Below are 19,415 nucleotides of genomic sequence, written 5' to 3'. Positions count from 1 at the left end.
GAAGCATTCCATGAATACCCTTTGGATCCACCAGCAACATTATTCACCCAGTTCATTTGCATATTGAAGTCCCCCATGATCACCGTGACCTTGCCTTTCTGACATGCCCTATCTATTTCCTGGTACATATTCCGCCTCTGGTCCTGACCACTGCTGGGAGGTCTGTACATAACTCCCATTATGGTTTTTTTTTGCCTTTGTGGTTCCTTAACTCCACCCACACAGACTCCACATCATCTGACCCTATGTCATTCAGTGCCATAGATTTAATTTCATTCTTAGCTAACAAGGCAACCCCAACCCGTCTGCCCACCTCCGTCTTTTTGCTAAATTGTAAATCCTTGGATGGTAATCTGCCAGTCCCCTGAACCCCCTTCAAACACGTCTCTGTGATGCCTACGACGACATAATCATTCACGATGATTTGTGCTGTTAATTCATCTACTTTGTTATGAATACTACGAGCATTTAGGTAAAGCACCTTGAAGCTAATTTTCTTATCCTCATGATTTCCATCACCTTTAGTAATATGTCCTAAGTTACCCTTCCTTTTTGCTTCATTCCTAATCTGCCTTGAACTTAAACCCTGCACAAATGCTGACCTGCTGCTTATCTTTCTACTTGCCTCCATACTCCCTGTTGCTTTCTCTTTTTAAAATTAAAAATCACACCACACGAGGTTATAGTCCCACAGCTTTAATCGGAAGCACACTAGCTTTCGGAGCGTCGCTCCTTGATCAGGTGATAGTGGAAGACTCAATCCTAACACACAATTTATAGCAAAAATTTACAGTGTGATGTAACTGAAATTATACATTGAAAAATTGATTGTCTGTTAAGCCTTTCATCTGTTTGAATACCATGATAGTTTCACTTCTTTCATGTGTAAATCACAAAAGCATTTTTTAAAAAGTTACATTCTCGGGTTAGCTGTTAATAATGGTGATAGCTAGACAATATGTTGAAGGTGTTAACCCCCTGTGTTCTATGTCTATGCCATGATGTTTAGATTGATTCTAATCTAGAAAGTGAGATAACAGAGTTTTACATGAACTCGTGCAGTTTTTGAGCTCAGAGTTTACATGAATGCATGCAGTTTTTCAGCAAAGTACAATGTAACTCTGCAAGTACAAATTCACCCCACAAAAAGTGTGTGCATGTGGGTCTTTGTCTGTCTCTGGGTGTGTGTCTGTCTGGGTGGGGGATTGAGTGTGAGAAAATGTATGTGTGTGTGTTTAGTGAGTGTAGAGTGTCTTAAGTCTGTGAGGGGGTGCATGCCAGAGTGTGGGGGTCTGTAAGGGTGTGTGTGGGTGTCTGTGTGTCCGTGTATATAGGAGTGCCTGTGTGTGTGTGTGTGTGTGTGTGTGTGTGTGTGTGTGTAGTGCAATGTCACCTGTAATGTGACATGAACCCAAGGTCCCGGTTGAGGCTCTCCCTATGGATACCGAACTTAGCTATCAATCTCTGCTCGGCCACTTTTCACTGCTGCCTGTCCCGAAGTCAGCCTTGGAGGATGATCACCTGAAGGTCTGAGGTCGAATGTCCTGAACCACTGAAGTGTTCTCCAACTGGGAGGGATCACTCCTGTCTGTTGATTGTTGTGCAGTTCCCATTCATCCGTTGTCGTAGCCTTTGCTCGGTTTCCCCAATGTACCATGCCTCAGTGCATCCTTGCCTGCAATGTATAAGATAGACAACGTTGGTTGAGTCACATGAGTACCTGCCATGTACAAGGTGGGAGGTGTCCCCATGCATAATGGTGGTATCTATGTCCACACTCTGACATGTCTTGCAGCGCCATTGTCATTCAGAATAGAACAGATTACTGCAAGGAAGTGTACCGACAACTGAACAACCAGGAACACTACAGGCAACTACCAGCTGATCCGACCAAAGAACACGCCCTTGTATTAAACACATCGATCAGAACTTTGGATCCAGTCCTTCAGAGGTCCCAACGTGCCCTCATTCCACGTCCTTCTCGTGTAGGCGACTTTTACTACCTTCCAAAGGTACACAAAGCCAACACACCAGGACGTCCCATCGAGTTGGGCAATGGGACCCTATGTGAGAATCTCTCCGGCCATGCTGAAGGCATCTTGAAATCTATTGTACAAGGGATCCCCAGCTTCTGTCGCGACACTACGGATTCCTTACAGAAACTCAGCACCCACGGACCAGTCGAACTGGGAACATTTCTCGTCACAATGGACATTTCCACACTCTACACCAGCATCCCCCACAATGATGGCATCGCGGCAACAGCCTCAGTACTCAACACCAACAACTGCCAATCTCTAAACACCATCCTATAACTCATCCGCTTTATCTTTGATCACAACGTCTTCACCTTGGACAACAAGTTCTTCATCCAGACACATGGAACAGCCATGGGGACCAAATTGGCTCCCCAATATGCCAACATTTTTATGCACAGGTTCGAACAAGACTTCTTCTCTATGCAGGATCTCCAACCAACATTATACACCAGGTGCATTGACGACATTTTCTTCCTCTGGATCCATGATGAGGAGTCACTAATAAAACTACACAGCGACATCAAGTTTCATCCCACCATCAAACTCACCATGGACTACTCTCGACTATTTGTCTCATTCTTAGACACGTGCAACTCCATCAAGGATGGACACCTCAGCACCACACTCTACCACAAACAATCTCACAATGCTACACTTCTCTAGCTTCCACCCAAAACATATTAAGATAGCCTATCCCTTATGGACAAGCCCTACACGTACACCGGATCTGCTCAGATGAGGAGGACCGTGACAGACACCTGGAAGTACTCAGGGGTGCCTTTACAAGAACGGGTATGATGCCCAACTCATCGACTGCCAGTTCCGACGAGCCACAGCAAGGAACCGTAATGACCTCCTCAGGAGACAGACATGTGTTGCTACCGACAGGGTACCCTTCGTTGTTCAGTATTTCCCAGGAGCTGAAAAACTATGCCATGTTCTTCATGACCTGCAACACATTATCAATGAGGATGAGCACCTCACCAAGACCTTCCCCACACCTCCATTACTTGCCTTTAAACAACCACCAAACCTCAAACAGATCTTGGTTCGTAGCAAACTGCCCGGCTCTCAGGATAATTCCATTCAAACCTGTCACGGTAGGCACTGCAAGATGTGTCAGAGTGTGGACATAGATACCATTATGCGTGGGTCACCTCCCACCTTGCACATGGAAGGTACTCATGTGAGCTGAAAAATGTGTTGCTGGAAAAGCGCAGCAGGTCAGGCAACATCCAAGGAGGAGAATCGATGTTTCAGGCATGAGCCCATCTTCAGGTACTCATGTGACTCAGCCAATGTTGTCTATCTTATATGTTGCAGACAAGGATGCACTGAGGCATGGTACATTGGGAAACCGAGCAAAGGCTACGACAATGGATGAATGGGCACCGCACAACAATCAACAGACAGGAGGGTTCCCTCCCAGTTGGAGAGCACTTCAGTGGTCCAGGACATTCGACCTCGGACCTTCGGGTGACCATCCTCCAAGGCTGACTTCGGGACAGGCAGCAGCGAAAAGTGGCCGAGCAGAGACTGATAGCTAAGTTTGGTACGCATAGGGAGGGCCTCAACCGGGACCTTGGGTTCATGTCACATTACAGGTGACCACCATTGCACTAACACACACACAGATACCCCTACACACACACACACACACACACAGGTACTCCTATACACACATACACACGTATACAGAGACGTGCACAAAGACACCCACACACACCCTTACAGACACACTCCCACATGCAACCCCTCACAGACCTAAGACATATTACACTCACTAAACACACACACATACATTTTCTCACACTCAATCCCCCACCCAGACAGACACACACCCAGAGACAGACAAAGACCCACATGCACACACTTTTTGTGGGGTGAATTTGTACTTGCAGAGTTACATTGTACTTTGCTGAAAAACTGCATGCATTCATGTAAACTCTGAGCTCAAAAACTGCACGAGTTCATGTAAAACTCTGTTATCTCACTTTCTAGATTAGAATCAATCTAAACATTATGGCATAGACAGGGAACACCGGGGGCTAGCACCTTCAACATATTGGTAGAAACAATGACTGCAGATGCTGGAAACCAGATTCTGGATCAGTGGTGCTGGAAGAGCACAGCAATTCAGGCAGCATCCGAGGACAGGCACTAAACATCATGGCATAGACATAGAACACAGGGGGTTAACACCTTCAACATATTGTCTAGCTATCACCATTATTAACAGCTAACCCGAGAATGTAACTTTTTAAAAAATGCTTTTGTGATTTACACATGAAAGAAGTGAAACTATCATGGTATTCAAACAGATGAAAGGCTTAATCAATGTATAATTTCAGTTACATCACACTGTAAATTTTTGCTATAAATTGTGTGTTAGGATTGAGTCTTCCACTATCACCTGATCAAGGAGCGACGCTCCGAAAGCTAGTGTGCTTCCGATTAAAGCTGTGGGACTATAACCTCGTGTGGTGTGATTTTTAATTTTAAAAAGAGAAAGCAACAGGGAGTATGGAGGCAAGTAGAAAGATAAGCAGCAGGTCAGCATTTGTGCAGGGTTTAAGTTCAAGGCAGATTAGGAATGAAGCAAAAAGGAAGGGTAACTTAGGACATATTACTAAAGGTGATGGAAATCATGAGGATAAGAAAATTAGCTTCAAGGTGCTTTACCTAAATGCTCGTAGTATTCATAACAAAGTAGATGAATTAACAGCACAAATCATCGTGAATGATTATGTCGTCGTAGGCATCACAGAGACGTGTTTGAAGGGGGTTCAGGGGACTGGCAGATTACCATCCAAGGATTTACAATTTAGCAAAAAGACGGAGGTGGGCAGACGGGTTGGGGTTGCCTTGTTAGCTAAGAATGAAATTAAATCTATGGCACTGAATGACATAGGGTCAGATGATGTGGAGTCTGTGTGGGTGGAGTTAATGAACCACAAAGGCAAAAAAAAACCATAATGGGAGTTAGGTACAGACCTCCCAGCAGTGGTCAGGACCAGAGGCGGAATATGTACCAGGAAATAGATAGGGCATGTCAGAAAGGCAAGGTCACGGTGATCATGGGGGACTTCAATATGCAAATGAACTGGGTGAATAATGTTGCTGGTGGATCCAAAGGGTATTCATGGAATGCTTCTAGGATGGTTTTTTGGAACAACTTGTGATGGAGCCCACAAGGGAGCAGGTTATTCTAGACTTAATGCTATGTAATGAGCCAGACTTTATAAAAGATCTTAAAGTAAGGGAAAAATTAAGAGGCAGTGATCAAATTATGGTAAGAGTTCAGTCTGCAGTTTGAAAGAGAGAAGGCAAAACTGGAGGCAATGGTGTTACAGTTAAAGAGGCTTGATAGGGGAATTGACAAAAATCGACTAGAAGCAGAGCCTAGTGGTGAAGACAGGAGAGCAACAATGGAAGGAGTTTCTGGGTGTAATTGAGGACACAGTACAGAGGTACAGAGGTTCATCCCAAAGAAAAGAAAGATTATCCGGCAGCTGGGGGGGGGGGGGGGGGGGGGGGGGGAGCTAGACAGCCCTGGCTGACAAATGAAGTCAGGAAACGTATCACAAAAGAAAGAGCCTATAAAGTCACCAAGAGCCCTGGGAAATCAGAAGGTTGGGAAGACTACAAAAAAAAAAGAGGATAACAAAGAGAGAAATAAAGGAGGAGAGGATCAAATATGAAGGTAAGCTCACCAGTGATATTAGAAATGATAGTAAAAGTTTCTTTCAATACATAAGAAAAAGAAAGGAGGCAAAAGTAGAAATTGGGTTGCTCTAAATTGATGCAGGAAGGCTAGTGATGGGAGATAAGGAAATAGCTGAAGAACTTAATACTTTGCGTCAGTCTTCACAGTGGAAGACAGGAGTAATATCCCAACAATTAAGGAGAGTCAAAGGGCAGAGTTGAGGTATGGTAGCCATTACAAAAGAGAAAATACTAGAAAAGCTAAAAAGTCTGAAAATTGAGAAATCTCATGGCCCAGATCAGCTGTATCCTGGAGCTCTGAGGGAGGTGGCTGAAGAAATAGCAGAGGTATTGTTTGTAATCTTTCAAAAATCACTGGAGTCAAGGAAAGTCCCAGATGATTGGAAAATCGCTGTTGTAACCCCCTTGTTCAAGAAAGGATCAAGACAAAAGATGGAATATTACAGGTGATTAGCCAAACCTCAGTTGTAGGTAAAATTCTAGAAACTATCATTAAAGGATGAGATTTCTAAATTCTTGGAAGTGCAGTGTCGGATTAAAACAAGTCAGCATGGATTTAGTAAGGGGAGGTCATGCCTGACAAACCTATTAGAATTCTTTGAAGAGGTAACAAGTAGGGTCGACTAGAGAAACCCAGTGGATGTTATCTTCCTAGATTTCCAAAAGGTCTTTGATATGGTGCCTCACGGGAAGCAAAGCAAGGTTAGGGTCCATGTTATTCGAGGTGTGCTATTGGCATGGATTGAGGATTGGCTGAGTTGGGATTGAGAAGGCAGAGTTGGGATAAAAAAATTCTTAGGTTGAGTCTGTGATTAAGAAAGCAAATGTAAGTTTGTCATTTATCTCAAGAGGGTTGGAATGTAAAAGCAGCAATGTGCTACTGAGACTTTATAAAGCTCATGTTTGGCCCCATTTAGAATACTGTGTCCAGTTTTGGGCCCCACACCTCAGGAAGAACATACTGGCACTGGAGTGTGTCCAGCGGAGATTCACACGGATGATCCCTGGAATGGTAGGCCTAACATACGATGAAAGGCTGAGAATCCTGGGATTGTATTCATTACAGTTTAGAAGGTTGAGGGGAGATCTAATAGAAACTTACAAGATAATACATGGACGCTGGGAATTTGTTTCCGACAGGTGGGGATGCTAGGACACAGCCTTACAATTACAGGAAGTCAATTTAAAATGGAAATTAGGAGACATTTCTTCAGTCAAAATGTGGTGGAATGCATTGCCATGGAGTACAATGGAGGCCGGGACATTAAATGTCTTCAAGGCAGAGACTGATAAATTCTTAATCTCGCAAGGAATTAAGGGCTATGGGGAGAGTGTGGGTAAATGGCATTGAAATGCCCATCAGCCATGATTGAATGGCGGAGTGGACTAGATGGGCCGAATGACCTTACTTCCACTCCTGTGTCTTATGGTCTTAATAATAACATTTCACTGAAGAATTTAAAAATTCATGCCTTCTGCTGGTATTTAAAATAAATTTGTTCATTTCATCAATTTGTTCTTTTTCATTTCCTTTGACTCTTTCTTAGGATGTGGGTGTCACTGGCTGGGGCCAGTATTTATTGCCCTGAGTCAAGAGCACGGTGCTGGAAAAGCACAGTAGGTCAGGCAACCGCTAAGGAGCAGGAGAAACTCTGATCTCCAGCCCTCAACTTTCTCATTTACTGCCCTGACCCTAGTTGCCTCTTGAGATGGTGGAGTGAGCTGCCTTCTTGAACCGTTGCAGTCTATGTGCTGTGGGTAGACCCACAATGCCCTTAGGGAGGGAATTCCAGGATTCTGACCCAGCGACAGTGAAGGAATGGCAATATATTTCCAAGTAGAGACGGTGAGTGAGGGTGTTCCCAGGTATTTTATTTGTCTGTTTGGAACATGGGCTGTGCTATCAAATCCCTCCAAATGAATTCAGTTCAAGATGTGGGTCAGAGAGAAATGCTCCTGCATGGAAAAGTGCACAGGGCAGCTTCATCACTTGTCAGCCTCCTTTGAATTTAGGTTGTGGCGCACTGCTGGGTAAGTCCATCTCGTCAATTTTTCCTGCTCGGTATAACTGCAAATTTCTGCCATCAGCTTTATAAATCATACCACTGAGCCAAAAATCTTAAGTTGCCACACAGAGATTTGAAACAATTGTTTTGCAATCGTTAGTATGTGTGACAATGCCCTTGGTACACACAAGTCAATGCCCAATACAGAATCACAGTTAAAGTAAAGACATTCAAACTCAATATTGTTAAAAAGAACTTTAGTTTTAAACAGTTTTGTACAGACATAATTAAATCATTAAAAATACAAAATCTTAAATGAAAGGAACACAGGCGCACACACACGCGTGGGTATCCTTGTCGTTTGCTCTTGCTGTTCTTGTCATCACTGTGCTACAGCTAAACAGGAATTCAGTGCTAATCACCAACACACATTACAGCAAGGACTGACTAGGTGGGGACGGAGCAAACAGGGAAGGCACCACAAAAATAACTTGGCATAATTGCATTAAATATCACAGATAAAAGCAACTTCACAAACTCCTCCAATTAGCCGTAGTTACAATACATTAAAACGGAAAAAAAATCAAGAAGAGTAAACGAAAGACAAACAAGCTCTTGGCTTCTGGCAGTTCACACACATTATTGCATAATTATTCTAAAAAAGTTGAGGACTTTTTTTCATTTTGAAAATATATATTTGGAGAAAGGTTGAAGAAGAAACACAATAAGGTTCCTACATTGAGTTGGGCTCAGCACCTCCGGATGACACAACGTCCAGCACAGAATAAGTGACACTATATTCTCAACAATGGACAGTATAGAACAAAACAACAAGCCAAGAGTGCAAATAGATCAGTCCCCCAACTTGGAGTGTTGAAAATCCTTCCTACTTTGTTTTCTCGACAGATCAGTGAAAATCTGGATCCCTCTCCTTTTGCCCACAACGAGGAAACATCTGGAACTTTCGAGCACGCGATAGATAGATCTTTGCTGTGACAGGGTATTGAGGGACTTGGAGTCATGGTGGACAGATGAAATTGCAGGTCTGCCAATGCTGGAGCAAGCCCAAGGGGCTGAATGGCTGCCTATTGCCTGAACTTCAGTGCATTGTCCAGTGTTTGGTCAGCTGCGATTTGAGAAACTTGTGCGTGAGATGAAGCTCAGCAGAATGATATGTTTAATGAAATTACCTCAAACCATACAGGGACGAGAGACATTCATTCATGGATGACTAAGTCGCCAGGGACTGAATGCGTCTCAGTAAAGGCACTTGCACAGAATTGGTGTGCTGCAAGTAAAGCTGTTAAACCACACCCTCAGGAAACAGCTTGATCTCTGATACAAGAGTTCCCAGTCGCTGTAAAATCACTTTTCACAACTCTGTACCAATCACCCAATCAATACTTAATCAATGTTGAATAGCATGTTAAGGCAAACCACACTTAAAAACAAAAGCGAGTGCAAATTTTCTTTCCGTTATTCTAGTGAATTCGATATTTAACCTTTTAAGTCACTAATGGCAGTTCAGTTAATCTGGCAATGTCTGTATAAGTGTGAGAGATGGGTGAGAGGCAGTAAGAGCAAGGGAATGAGGTGGAAAGAAACAAGGACTTGTATTTCTATAGAACCTTTTGTGACTTCAGGATGTCTCAAAGCACTTATAGCCAATGAGGTATCAGGGAGTGCAGTCATCATTATGATATTGGAAACACTGTCCCAAGGTCCAATAGACAATAATGAGGAAATGGCGAGCAGAATCTAGTTTAGGATTTGGTTAATACTGGCGAGGACATGAATTGCTCATCATTTATTATTTCCATGGGATCTTTCGCACCTATCAGACAGTATTTTGTGTCTCATGCAAAGGGTTGAACTGTCAACACTAATACTGAGGGAGCCAGTCTAGACTGGGTGATTGGTGTCTAGGAATAAGGCCTGAATGTTTGGAGGCATAGGTGTAGTGGACTACCCGTTGAAGGAGGTGGTGATGTTTGATTGGTTGACGTCGGTATAGAATCTAGGCAGGACACTAGGACCTTGCAGCAAGCGAAAATAACTCGAGACTGTGAAACAGAACCAGCTGTTCCAGGTTTCAGGTCCATCAAGAAAATGCAGACCAAACAAAACAGTTACAAGGAAATACCTGTGGGAAAGCTCACTGGCCAGAAATAGCATTCCCTCTGCCTGCAGTTGTAGATGATGCCTCAGCTGCAGGATTGTGAAGTGATTGCAAATGGGTTCTAGCCAAGTTCCAGATTCCTACCAGCATTCTGGAGAAGCCTGGAGCTTGCAGGGCAGGGAACGCTGCCAGGCCCAGACTGAGAGGAAATACACAGACTTTGGAGATTGCAGCTGGCTGACACAGATTCCTGGGAGTGGTCACTCCTCAGATTTGCACCACTGACCTCACAGCAATGGGGATGGCGGTGGTGGCACAGACAGGAGTCATTTCTACACTATTACAGAATTAACTTCAAGAACAAATCCACAAACACCATTGAGACACTTCAAACTTGCTTTACCCAGTCAACAGACATGTCAAGTCCCACCAGTGGAACCGGTGTATCTGACCTGGGCTTTTTTACCTCCCTCACCGCCCACCCACCAGACTATGGCTTCAGTCACAGGAGATGGAGCTTCTATAAACTGCTGGAGCAGTTTATAGCAACCCCTTTGACCAGCTGCACAAAGATACTTGCTGTGTGAAGGTGTATGTGATCACTTGCAGGTTGTTTAATTTGAGCTAGTGAACAGATTGCTGCCTACCTTCACTCCCTCTGCAGGATGGTGAGAATATAATCACAAGGGAAAATAAATAATTTGAAGAAAAGAAGAACATTTCCTTCTACCTCTGGCAGAGCAGAAGCTGAACTTCATCCTGTCCAGTCCTCACTGCAGGGCAGAGGTGATTTTCCCTTTAGTGTGTTGAAAGCAAACAGCTGAAACAGCTGCACATGCTTAACTCAATTTTTCATACACCCTTTGACCAGTCTTTCTCTTTCTCTCTCTCTCTCTCTCTCTCACTCACCCACTACCACTCTGCAAAATACTGAATGGGATCCATTTGACTAGAATCAGAACAAATTGGCCCCATTTTCAGAAACACTTAAGATTCAGATCCTAACTTCTCAGATATCCATACTGCATACACACCGTCACACCTTACCTTTCTTTCCTCAATTCCAGCATGGATACAATACCAATGGATGGTCAGCAGCATCTCACCCTCCTGGCCCCAGAATGGAATCATGCGCTTTCTGAGGCACAGGAAGACAATTTCTGAAGACAACATTCCCCCTCCTTTCCTGGGCAGGTGACCCCAATGCAATTTAAGCCAGAGGATGTGCTTGAAAATAAAGCAAACAGTGCACAGTGAAAGGAGTCAGCACTGCCCATCTATCAACCAGAACTACAGAAGCCCCATCAACAGGACCCGCTGGTTTCTGTGTGATCCATGCCACTGCATTTCTTTACTGTGATGAACACGATGGAAACGGATTTAACTTAATACTTCCACATGGAATGAAACAAAATGCATCTCACTGCACTGCTTGTAAGGACGAAGACTCTCAACAGTGTGGAGACAGGAGTGAAAGAACAGAAGAGTGAGGAAGAGGTCGCAGCCTCTGTATTCTATCATCCAAACGTTGCTAAGGACAGTAAGCACCTTCCTCATCTGGACAGGTCAGTTGGGTTTACATTTTCCTTTTTTCAATATTGCTTGAGTTTCAGAGCTACTGTCTATCAACATTTTGAAAAAGTCTTCCTAAGGCACTTTTTTGTTTACAATGAAGAAAACAACAAAATCCCAACAGACTATTTTCCAACTTGCTGTAAACTCTCCAGGAGAATGTTCTGGTGAACAGGATCCGTCACTCCAGCCTCATCCAAGTCGTCCTTGGTTATGTCACTGGTGAAGGATCAAAAGAAAAAGAACCGGAACAAGAGTCAGCTTGAGATTTTCCATTTCCTCAGTTATTAATATTTCCCTTCATTGCCCAGGTCAGGGATGTTACCGATCGACTGCAGAGCATTCTAAAAGGGGACGGCTTGGATTGGTGCCTGGGAGTATGACGTTATTGCAATCACAGAGACTTAGTTGAAGGAAGGGCATGATGATTGGCAACTAAATGTTCCAGGATACAGACGCTTCAGATAGGACAGGGAGGGAAGTAAAGGGGGGGATGGAGTTGCATATAGGCACCAACGATATAAGTAGAAAACGAGATGAGGTCCTGAAAGAAGAATTCAGGGAGCTAGGAGAGAAGTTAAAGAGGAGGACCTCAAAGGTAGTGATCTCAGGATTACTACCAGTGCCACGTGCTAGCCAATGTAGAGATGAAAAAATAGGCAGGATGAACACGTGGCTTGAGAGATGGTGTAGGAGGGAGGGGTTCAGATTTGTTGGACATTGGGATGGGTTCTGGGGAAGGTGGGACTATTACAAAATGGACGGTCTACACCTGAACCAGACCAGAACCAATGTCCTTGGGGGAGTTTTTGCTACTGATGTTTGTGAGGTTTTAAACTAATGTGGCAGGGGGCTGGGAACCAGAAGAGAAAACAAGTAGGCAGTGAGGTGGAGACTGCAGACTGTAAGAATTATGAAGATAGCACGAATAAAGGGAAGAATAGGCAGAGAGCAGGTGAGCACAAAACAACTGAAATGCATCTACTTTAATGCAAGGAGTATAGTGTGTAAGACAGATGAACTTAGGGCTTGGATTGGTGCCTGGGAATATGACGTTGCAATCACAGAGACTTGGTTGAAGGAAGGACATGATGATATAGACGCTTCCGACAGGACAGGGAGTAAAGTAAAGGGGGGGGCGGAGTTGGATTGCTGGTCAGGGACGATATGACGGTTGTGCTAAAGGAGGACACTATGGAGATCTTGGGAAGTGAGGCATTATGGGTGGAGCTGAGAAATAAGAAGGGTGCAGTTACATTGTTGGGGTTGTATTACAGGCCTCCAAACACAGAGCGTCAGGTAGAAGTAGAAATAGGTAAACAGATTATGGAAAGATGTAGAGGAGGCAATAGGGTAATGATGATGGGAGATTTTAATTTTACCAACATTGACTGGGATACACTTAGCGCCAGAGGTCTGGATGGGGTAGAATTTGTAAGAAGCGTCTAGGAGAGTTTCCTAGAGCAGTATGTCAATAGTCCAACAAGGGAAGGGGTCATATTGGACCTGGTACTGGGGAACGAGCCAGGACAGTTGGTAGAAGTTGCAGTGGGGGATTTCTTTGGGAACAGTGACCACAAGTCTGTAAGTTTTAGAATACTCGTAGATAAAGAACAGAGTGGTCCTCAGGGAACAGTACTAAATTGGGCCAAGGCCAATTATATCAAAATTAGGCAGGAGCTCGGAAATGTGGATTGGACACAGCTATTTGAAGGGAAGTCCACATTTGAGATGAGGAAGGCTTTCAAAGATAGGTTAAAGATAGTGCAGGATAGGCATGTCCTGTTGAAGGCAAAGGATAGGAAGGGCAAGATTTGTGAACTGTGGATGACAGGAGAAATTGTACGACTAGCCAAGAGGAAAAAGGAAGCATACATAAGGTCTAGGCAGCTAAGAACAGAACAGGCCCTGGAGGAATATCGGAAGAGTAGGACACGTCTGAAACGAGGAATCAAGCGGGCAAAAAGGGGTCATGAAACAGCTTTAGCTAGCAGAATTAAGGAGAATCCCAAAGCATTTTATTCTTATATAAGATGCAAGCGGGTAACTAGAGAAAGGATTGGTCCACTAAAGGACAACGAAGGAAGGCTGTGTGTCGAACCTGAGCAAATGAATGAGATTCTGAAAGATCACTCTGCTTCAGTGTTCATTGAGGAGAGGAACATGATGAATGTTGAGATTAGAGATTGAAGTTTGATTAGTATGGATCATGTTGACACAAGTAGGGATGATGCGTTGGGTAGGCTAGAAGTTATTAAGGTGGACAAATCCCCAGGACCAGATGGGATCTATCCCAGGTTACTGAGGGAGGAGAGAGAGGAAATAGCTGGCGCCCTGACAGATATCTTTATGGTATCCTTAAATACAGGTGAGGTGCTGGAGGACTGGAGGGTTGCTCATATTGTCCCCCTGTACAAGAAGGGTAGTAGGGATATTCCAGGTAACTACAGACCAGTGAGCCTGACGTCAGTGGTGGGAAAGTTGCTGGAGAAGGTACTGAGGGATAGGATCTATTTATATTTAGAAAAGAATGGGCTTATCAGTGATAGGCAACATGGTTTTGTGTGGGGGAGATCATGCCATACCAACTTAAGAGAGTTCCTTGAGGAAGTGACCAAGTTGATAGATGAAGGAAGGGCTGTTGATGTCATATACATGGACTTTGGTAAGGCATTTGATCAGGCTCATGGTAGACTAATGGAGAAAATGAAGTCACATGGTATGCAGGATGTTCTAGCGAGGTGGTTAAAGAACTGGTTGAGCAACAGGAGACAGAGAGCAGTAGTTGAAGGGAGTTTCTCAAAATGGAGAAAGGTGACCAGTGGTATTCCACAGGGGTCAGTGTTGGGGCCACTGTTGTTTGTAATATACATAAATGATCTGGAAGAGGGCACTGTTGGTATGATCATCAAGTTTGCAGATGGCGCGAAGATTGGTGGAGTAGCAGAAAGCATAAGGGACTGTCAGAGAATATAGAGGATATAGATAGACTGGAGAGTTAGGCGGAAAAGTGGTAGATGGTTTTCAATCCAGACAAATGTGAGATGATGCATTTAGGCAAGACTAATTCTAGAGCGAGTTATACAATGAATGGAAGAGCCTTGGGAAAAGTTGATGGGCAGAGAGATTTGGGAGTCCAGGTCCATTTTACTCTGAAGTTTGCTGCACAGGTGGATAGAGTGGTCAAGAAGGCATTTGGTATGCTTGCCTTCATTGGACGGGGTCTTGAGTATAAGAGCTGGCAGGTCATGTTAAAATTGTACAAGACTTTGGTTCGGCCGCACTTAGAATACTGTGTACAGTTCTGGTCTCAACATTACCAAAAGGATGTGAACGCTTTGGAGAGGGTGCAGCGAAGGTTTACGAGGCTGTTGCCTGGTATGGAAGGTGCTAGCTATGAAGAGAGGTTGAGTAGGTTGGGTTTATTTTCATTAGAAAAAAGGAGATTAAGGGGGGGACCTGATTGAGGTTTACAAAATCATGAAGGGTATAGACAGGGTGGATAGAGACAAGCTTTTTCCCAGGGTGAAGGATTCAATAACGAGAGGTCATGCTTTCAAGGCGAGAGGTGAAAAATTTAAGGGGGATACACATGGCAAGTACTTCACACAGAGGTTGGTGGGCATTTTGGAACATGTTGCCTGCAGAGGTGGTAGAGACAGGCACGATAGATTCATTTAAGATGCATCTGGACAGATGCACGAGTAGGTGGGGAGCAGAGGGAGACAGATGCTTAGGAATTGACCGACTGGTTTAGACAGTACATTTGGATCGGTTCAGGCTTGGAGGGCCGAAGGGCCTGTTCCTGGGCTGTAAACTTTCTTTGTTCTTGTTGACTCTCACTATGTCTTGCCCTGGTGTGTCAGAATATCAGTCTGATAGAGAAAGGAAACTGAAATGAAATGGATCTGTATACTCTCCCCCACTAATCTATTTCCCTGTGGGCTGCCCGCCTCATGATGGGAAGGCACATGCCCTTCGATAACTCTACAGCTTTGCTGGTAGGAACAAACGGAAATGAACAGGACCATTCCAATTGTGCAGGCACCTACCTCAGAAACTCTAAATCATCCCAGCCATTATGGATCAGCCCATCTTCATATCTCTCCAAACCTAGGCGACGTAACCAGTTACCTATACTGGAGTCGTGGGACAGGCTGGAGCTGGTGCTGCTCGCTTGACACGATGACTACATGGAGAAAACAGACAAGTTATCACACAAGTTAAATGATGAAACTGATCGGTGATCTGAGATGCGAAGCCACTGACCGCCTCTGTTACAAATCTCAAGACACATGAGCAGGGGAATGTCCACTGATATGGTCCATATTTTTGACGAAGATTTAAATAGAATGATGTGGGATATATGGCACACAAATAGGGCATTTGGCCAAACAGTCCACAGCAGTGTTCATACTCCACCCAAGCCTTCTCCAGTGCTTCTACTATCCTCTGCTCTCCTCTTCATTCTGTGTTTCGCCAGATTTTCCTTAAATGGATCTACACTGCTCACTTCATTTACTCCAATGGGCAAGTTACATATTTTCACTACGCTTTACATAAAGAGATTTCTCCTGAATCTCCTACTTGATGTTTTGGTGACCATCTTATCTGGATGGCTTCTAGTTTTACTGTCCTCTATTAAATGGTAACACACTCTGCATCTGCTCCAGATAAATCAGTTTATAATTTTAAAGATTTTTGAGAGAAGAGGTGCAGCAGCCTATCCTTTCTTCTCATGTTGACCGACTCTTAGCCAAAACAAATACAATCCCCCCAAGCGAATGCATTTTCATTTCATTTACTACTCTCCTGTGAAACCATATCAAAATATTTCAGAAAATTCAGATAAACCATGTCCACTGGCTCTGCGACAAAGAACTCAGGAAATGCCAAGCTTGTCAAACATAATTTCCCTCTCATTAATCCAAATCTACTAATTTTAGCATTTACTGAGGAACGTCGATTATCCGAATATTGGATTATCCGAAGGAGATCTCAAGTTCCCGATAGAAACATTACAAAGATGTGTTTCCAACACTGATCGGGTTGTTTGTTTACAGTGATTAAAAGTGAACTCGGCTTACTGAAATGCAGCCGAGAACAGTCCTGGTACCGTCTCCAAATGACTGACCTCTCGCCCTCTCTCTCCCCGGAGTTCTACACAGGGGTGTAGCCTAAACCGCCCCCCCACCTTCCCCAGATAATTTCTCCAACATTGTCCTGTACAGGGCAAAGGTGGAACCTGTGAAATAGTTGCAGTCAGATGGTAGGAGCGTGTGTGCATGTCTCTGTGGGCATCTATGTGGTTGCACGCACACACGATATTTGAAGACACACCCCCCCACCCCCAAAAAGGCGGTGGCAGCAGCTGCCTTGTTGTTGGTGTCCTGTCCGGCCGACCCAGAGAGGTCGGTGTTGGATGGGGTTGGGGTTGGATGGGGTGCGGTGTTGGACAGGGTTGGGTCGTGAGCGTGTGGGTGGACAAGGGGAGAGGGTGGGGGCAGACGGGTGGGGGGGGTCAGCGCAGTGTGCTGCTGCCTAGTCTCCTGAACGGGGAACGGACTTGACAGAAAACTCCAAGCCCCAGAGCAAATCAATTAATCAAATAATCAATTATCTGAATGAAATAATGCCTACCCATCTTATTCGCATAATCGAGGTTCCTCTGTATTCCAAAATATCCAATTATCACATCCACTAAAATAGATTTCAAAATTTTTGCTAATATCAAAACAACATGATTGTAGTGCTGCACTCTCCTCCTTCCTCCCTTAAGTAGTGGGATGACAGTAGTGGGACTAGTTTCCAAACAATAGGAACCTTTCCCAATCTACAGAATTACAGAAGATAATTACCAAAGCATCCATCACCTCAAAAGCTACTCCCTCAAGTAGCGATAGCCGTGTTGATGCATGCTTTATTAACTATAGGAGCTAATTTTTAAAATAAATATTCATAGTGTATAGGCTTCGTGATGAGCCACTATTTACTGTCATCATTAGATGCTCTTGTAAACGTGGTGGTGAGCTGCCTTCTTGAATTGCAGTCCATTTGGTGTGAGTCGACAAGTGCCATTAGAGGCAGTTCAACATTTTGACCTAGGAACAGTATTGGTGAGTGACTTGGAGAGGATCTTGCAGGTGACGATGTCCCATGCAACAGAGGGGTAGTGGCATAGTGAAATGTCATTGGACTATCAATCCAGAACCTCAGGCCAATGCTCTGGGGGCATGGGTTCAAATTCCAACATGGCAGATAATGAAATCTGAATTCAACAAACTCTGTAATAAAGAGGTGAACTAATGGTGACCATTGATTGTTATAATCCTCTCCTTTAGGTGAGGATATCTGTAATCTCTACTTGGTTTGGTTGACATGTGACAAACATCCACTCCCTCCACCACTGATGCTCAATAGCAGCAGTGTGTACCATCTACCAGGATGCATTGCAGAAATTCACCGAGGCTAAGATAGCACCTTCCAAATCCACGTGGCTTCAAGGCAATGTGGTTGATTCTAATCATCAAACTAGTTAACTCCAACAATTAAGGACAAGCAACAAATGCTGACTTTGCCAATGATACCCCCATGAACAAATCAAGCTGCTTTTGTTCTTCTATGTGATAGCAGCTGTGTGCTTTGAGGTGGTGGACAAGATTTGGGGAGTCAGGACTGAGTTACGGCAGGAATTCTAGTGTCTGACCTGCCCTTGTAACCACAGTATTTATGTGGCTACTCCATCCTGGTCACCCCCAGGATGTTGATAGTGGGGGATTCAGCAACAGTTGTGCCACTGAATAGAGTCAGAGATGTACAGCATGAAAACAGACCCTTCGGTCCAATTCGTCCATGCCGACAAGATGTCCCAACCCAATCTCGTCCCACTGCCAGCACCCAGCCCATATCCCTCCAAACCCTTCCTATTCATATATCCATCCAAATGCCTCTTAAATGTTCCAATTGTACTAGCCTCCACCACATCCTCTGGCAGCTCATTCCATACACGTACCACCCTGTGTGTGAGAAAGTTGCCTCTTAGGTCTCTTTTATATCTTTCCCCTCTCACCCGAAACCTATGCCCTCTAGTTCTGAACTCCCCGACCCAAGGGAAAAGACTTTGTCTATTTATCCTATCCATGCCCCTCAATTTTGTAAACCTCTATAAGGTCACCCCTCAGCCTCCGATGCTCCAGGGAAAACATCCCCAGCCTGTTCAGCCTCTCTCCCTGTAGCTCAGATCCTCCAACCCTGGCAACATCCTTGTAAATCTTTTCTGAACCCTTTCAAGTTTCACAACATCTTTCCGATAGGAAGGAGACCAGAACTCCCTAGGACCTCACCATTAAGTGTATAAGTCCTGCTAAGATTTGCTTTTCCAAAATGCAGCAACTCGCATTTATCTGAATTAAACTCCATCTGCCACTTCTGAGCCCATTGGCCCATCTAGTCCAGATCCTGTTGTAATCTGAAGTCACCCTCCTCGCTGTCCACTACACCTCCAATTTTGGTGTCATCTGCAAAATTACTAACTTGTACCTCTTATGCTTGCAAATGTTGAGAAGGAAAGGTTAGATTCTCACTTGTTCGAGAATGATCATTGCCTTGCATTTGTGCAGCATGAATATTTCCTGTCGCTTGCCATGTCTACATCCTTTTGAAGTTCTGCATTATCTTCCTCAACATATTCAGTGCTTCCATGTTTGGCATGATTAGCAATTTTTGAAATTGTGCTGCCTAGTCCAAAGTCTTGAACATTAACATTTACTATGAAAAGCAAGGGTTGTAACACTGATTTCGGGCATCTCTATGATAAACCTTTCCCACAGCCTGAAAACCATTAACTATTTCTTGGACTTTTATAACCTGCCAAAATTCTGCTCGAAGCAGGACCTGCCAAGCCCTGCAAGTCTCCCTCCAAGCCATTCACCATATCACCATTCCCTCAGTCTC

At 44.2% G+C, this 19,415-nt stretch overlaps 1 protein-coding gene across 1 annotated transcript in view; it reads right to left on the bottom strand.

Moving 5' to 3' along the window:
* Window positions 1–8,011: 8,011 nt before the first annotated feature.
* inppl1a (inositol polyphosphate phosphatase-like 1a) overlaps window positions 8,012–19,415 on the bottom strand; it is a 105,240-nt gene continuing 93,836 nt past the window's right edge. Inside the window, exons 23-24 of the mRNA XM_043692726.1 lie at window positions 15,515–15,651; window positions 8,012–11,681 (exon numbers count right to left, since the gene is read on the bottom strand). Coding sequence (XP_043548661.1) covers window positions 11,588–11,681; window positions 15,515–15,651 — 231 coding nt within the window. The 3' untranslated portion in view covers window positions 8,012–11,587. The remainder of the gene's footprint in view (window positions 11,682–15,514; window positions 15,652–19,415) is intronic.

The sequence above is a fragment of the Chiloscyllium plagiosum genome, chromosome 6, assembly GCF_004010195.1.
Source record: "Chiloscyllium plagiosum isolate BGI_BamShark_2017 chromosome 6, ASM401019v2, whole genome shotgun sequence".
Lineage (NCBI taxonomy): Eukaryota > Metazoa > Chordata > Chondrichthyes > Orectolobiformes > Hemiscylliidae > Chiloscyllium > Chiloscyllium plagiosum.
The sequence above is the reverse complement of the archived record's forward strand: the minus strand, read 5'-3'. Positions and strand labels throughout refer to the sequence as shown.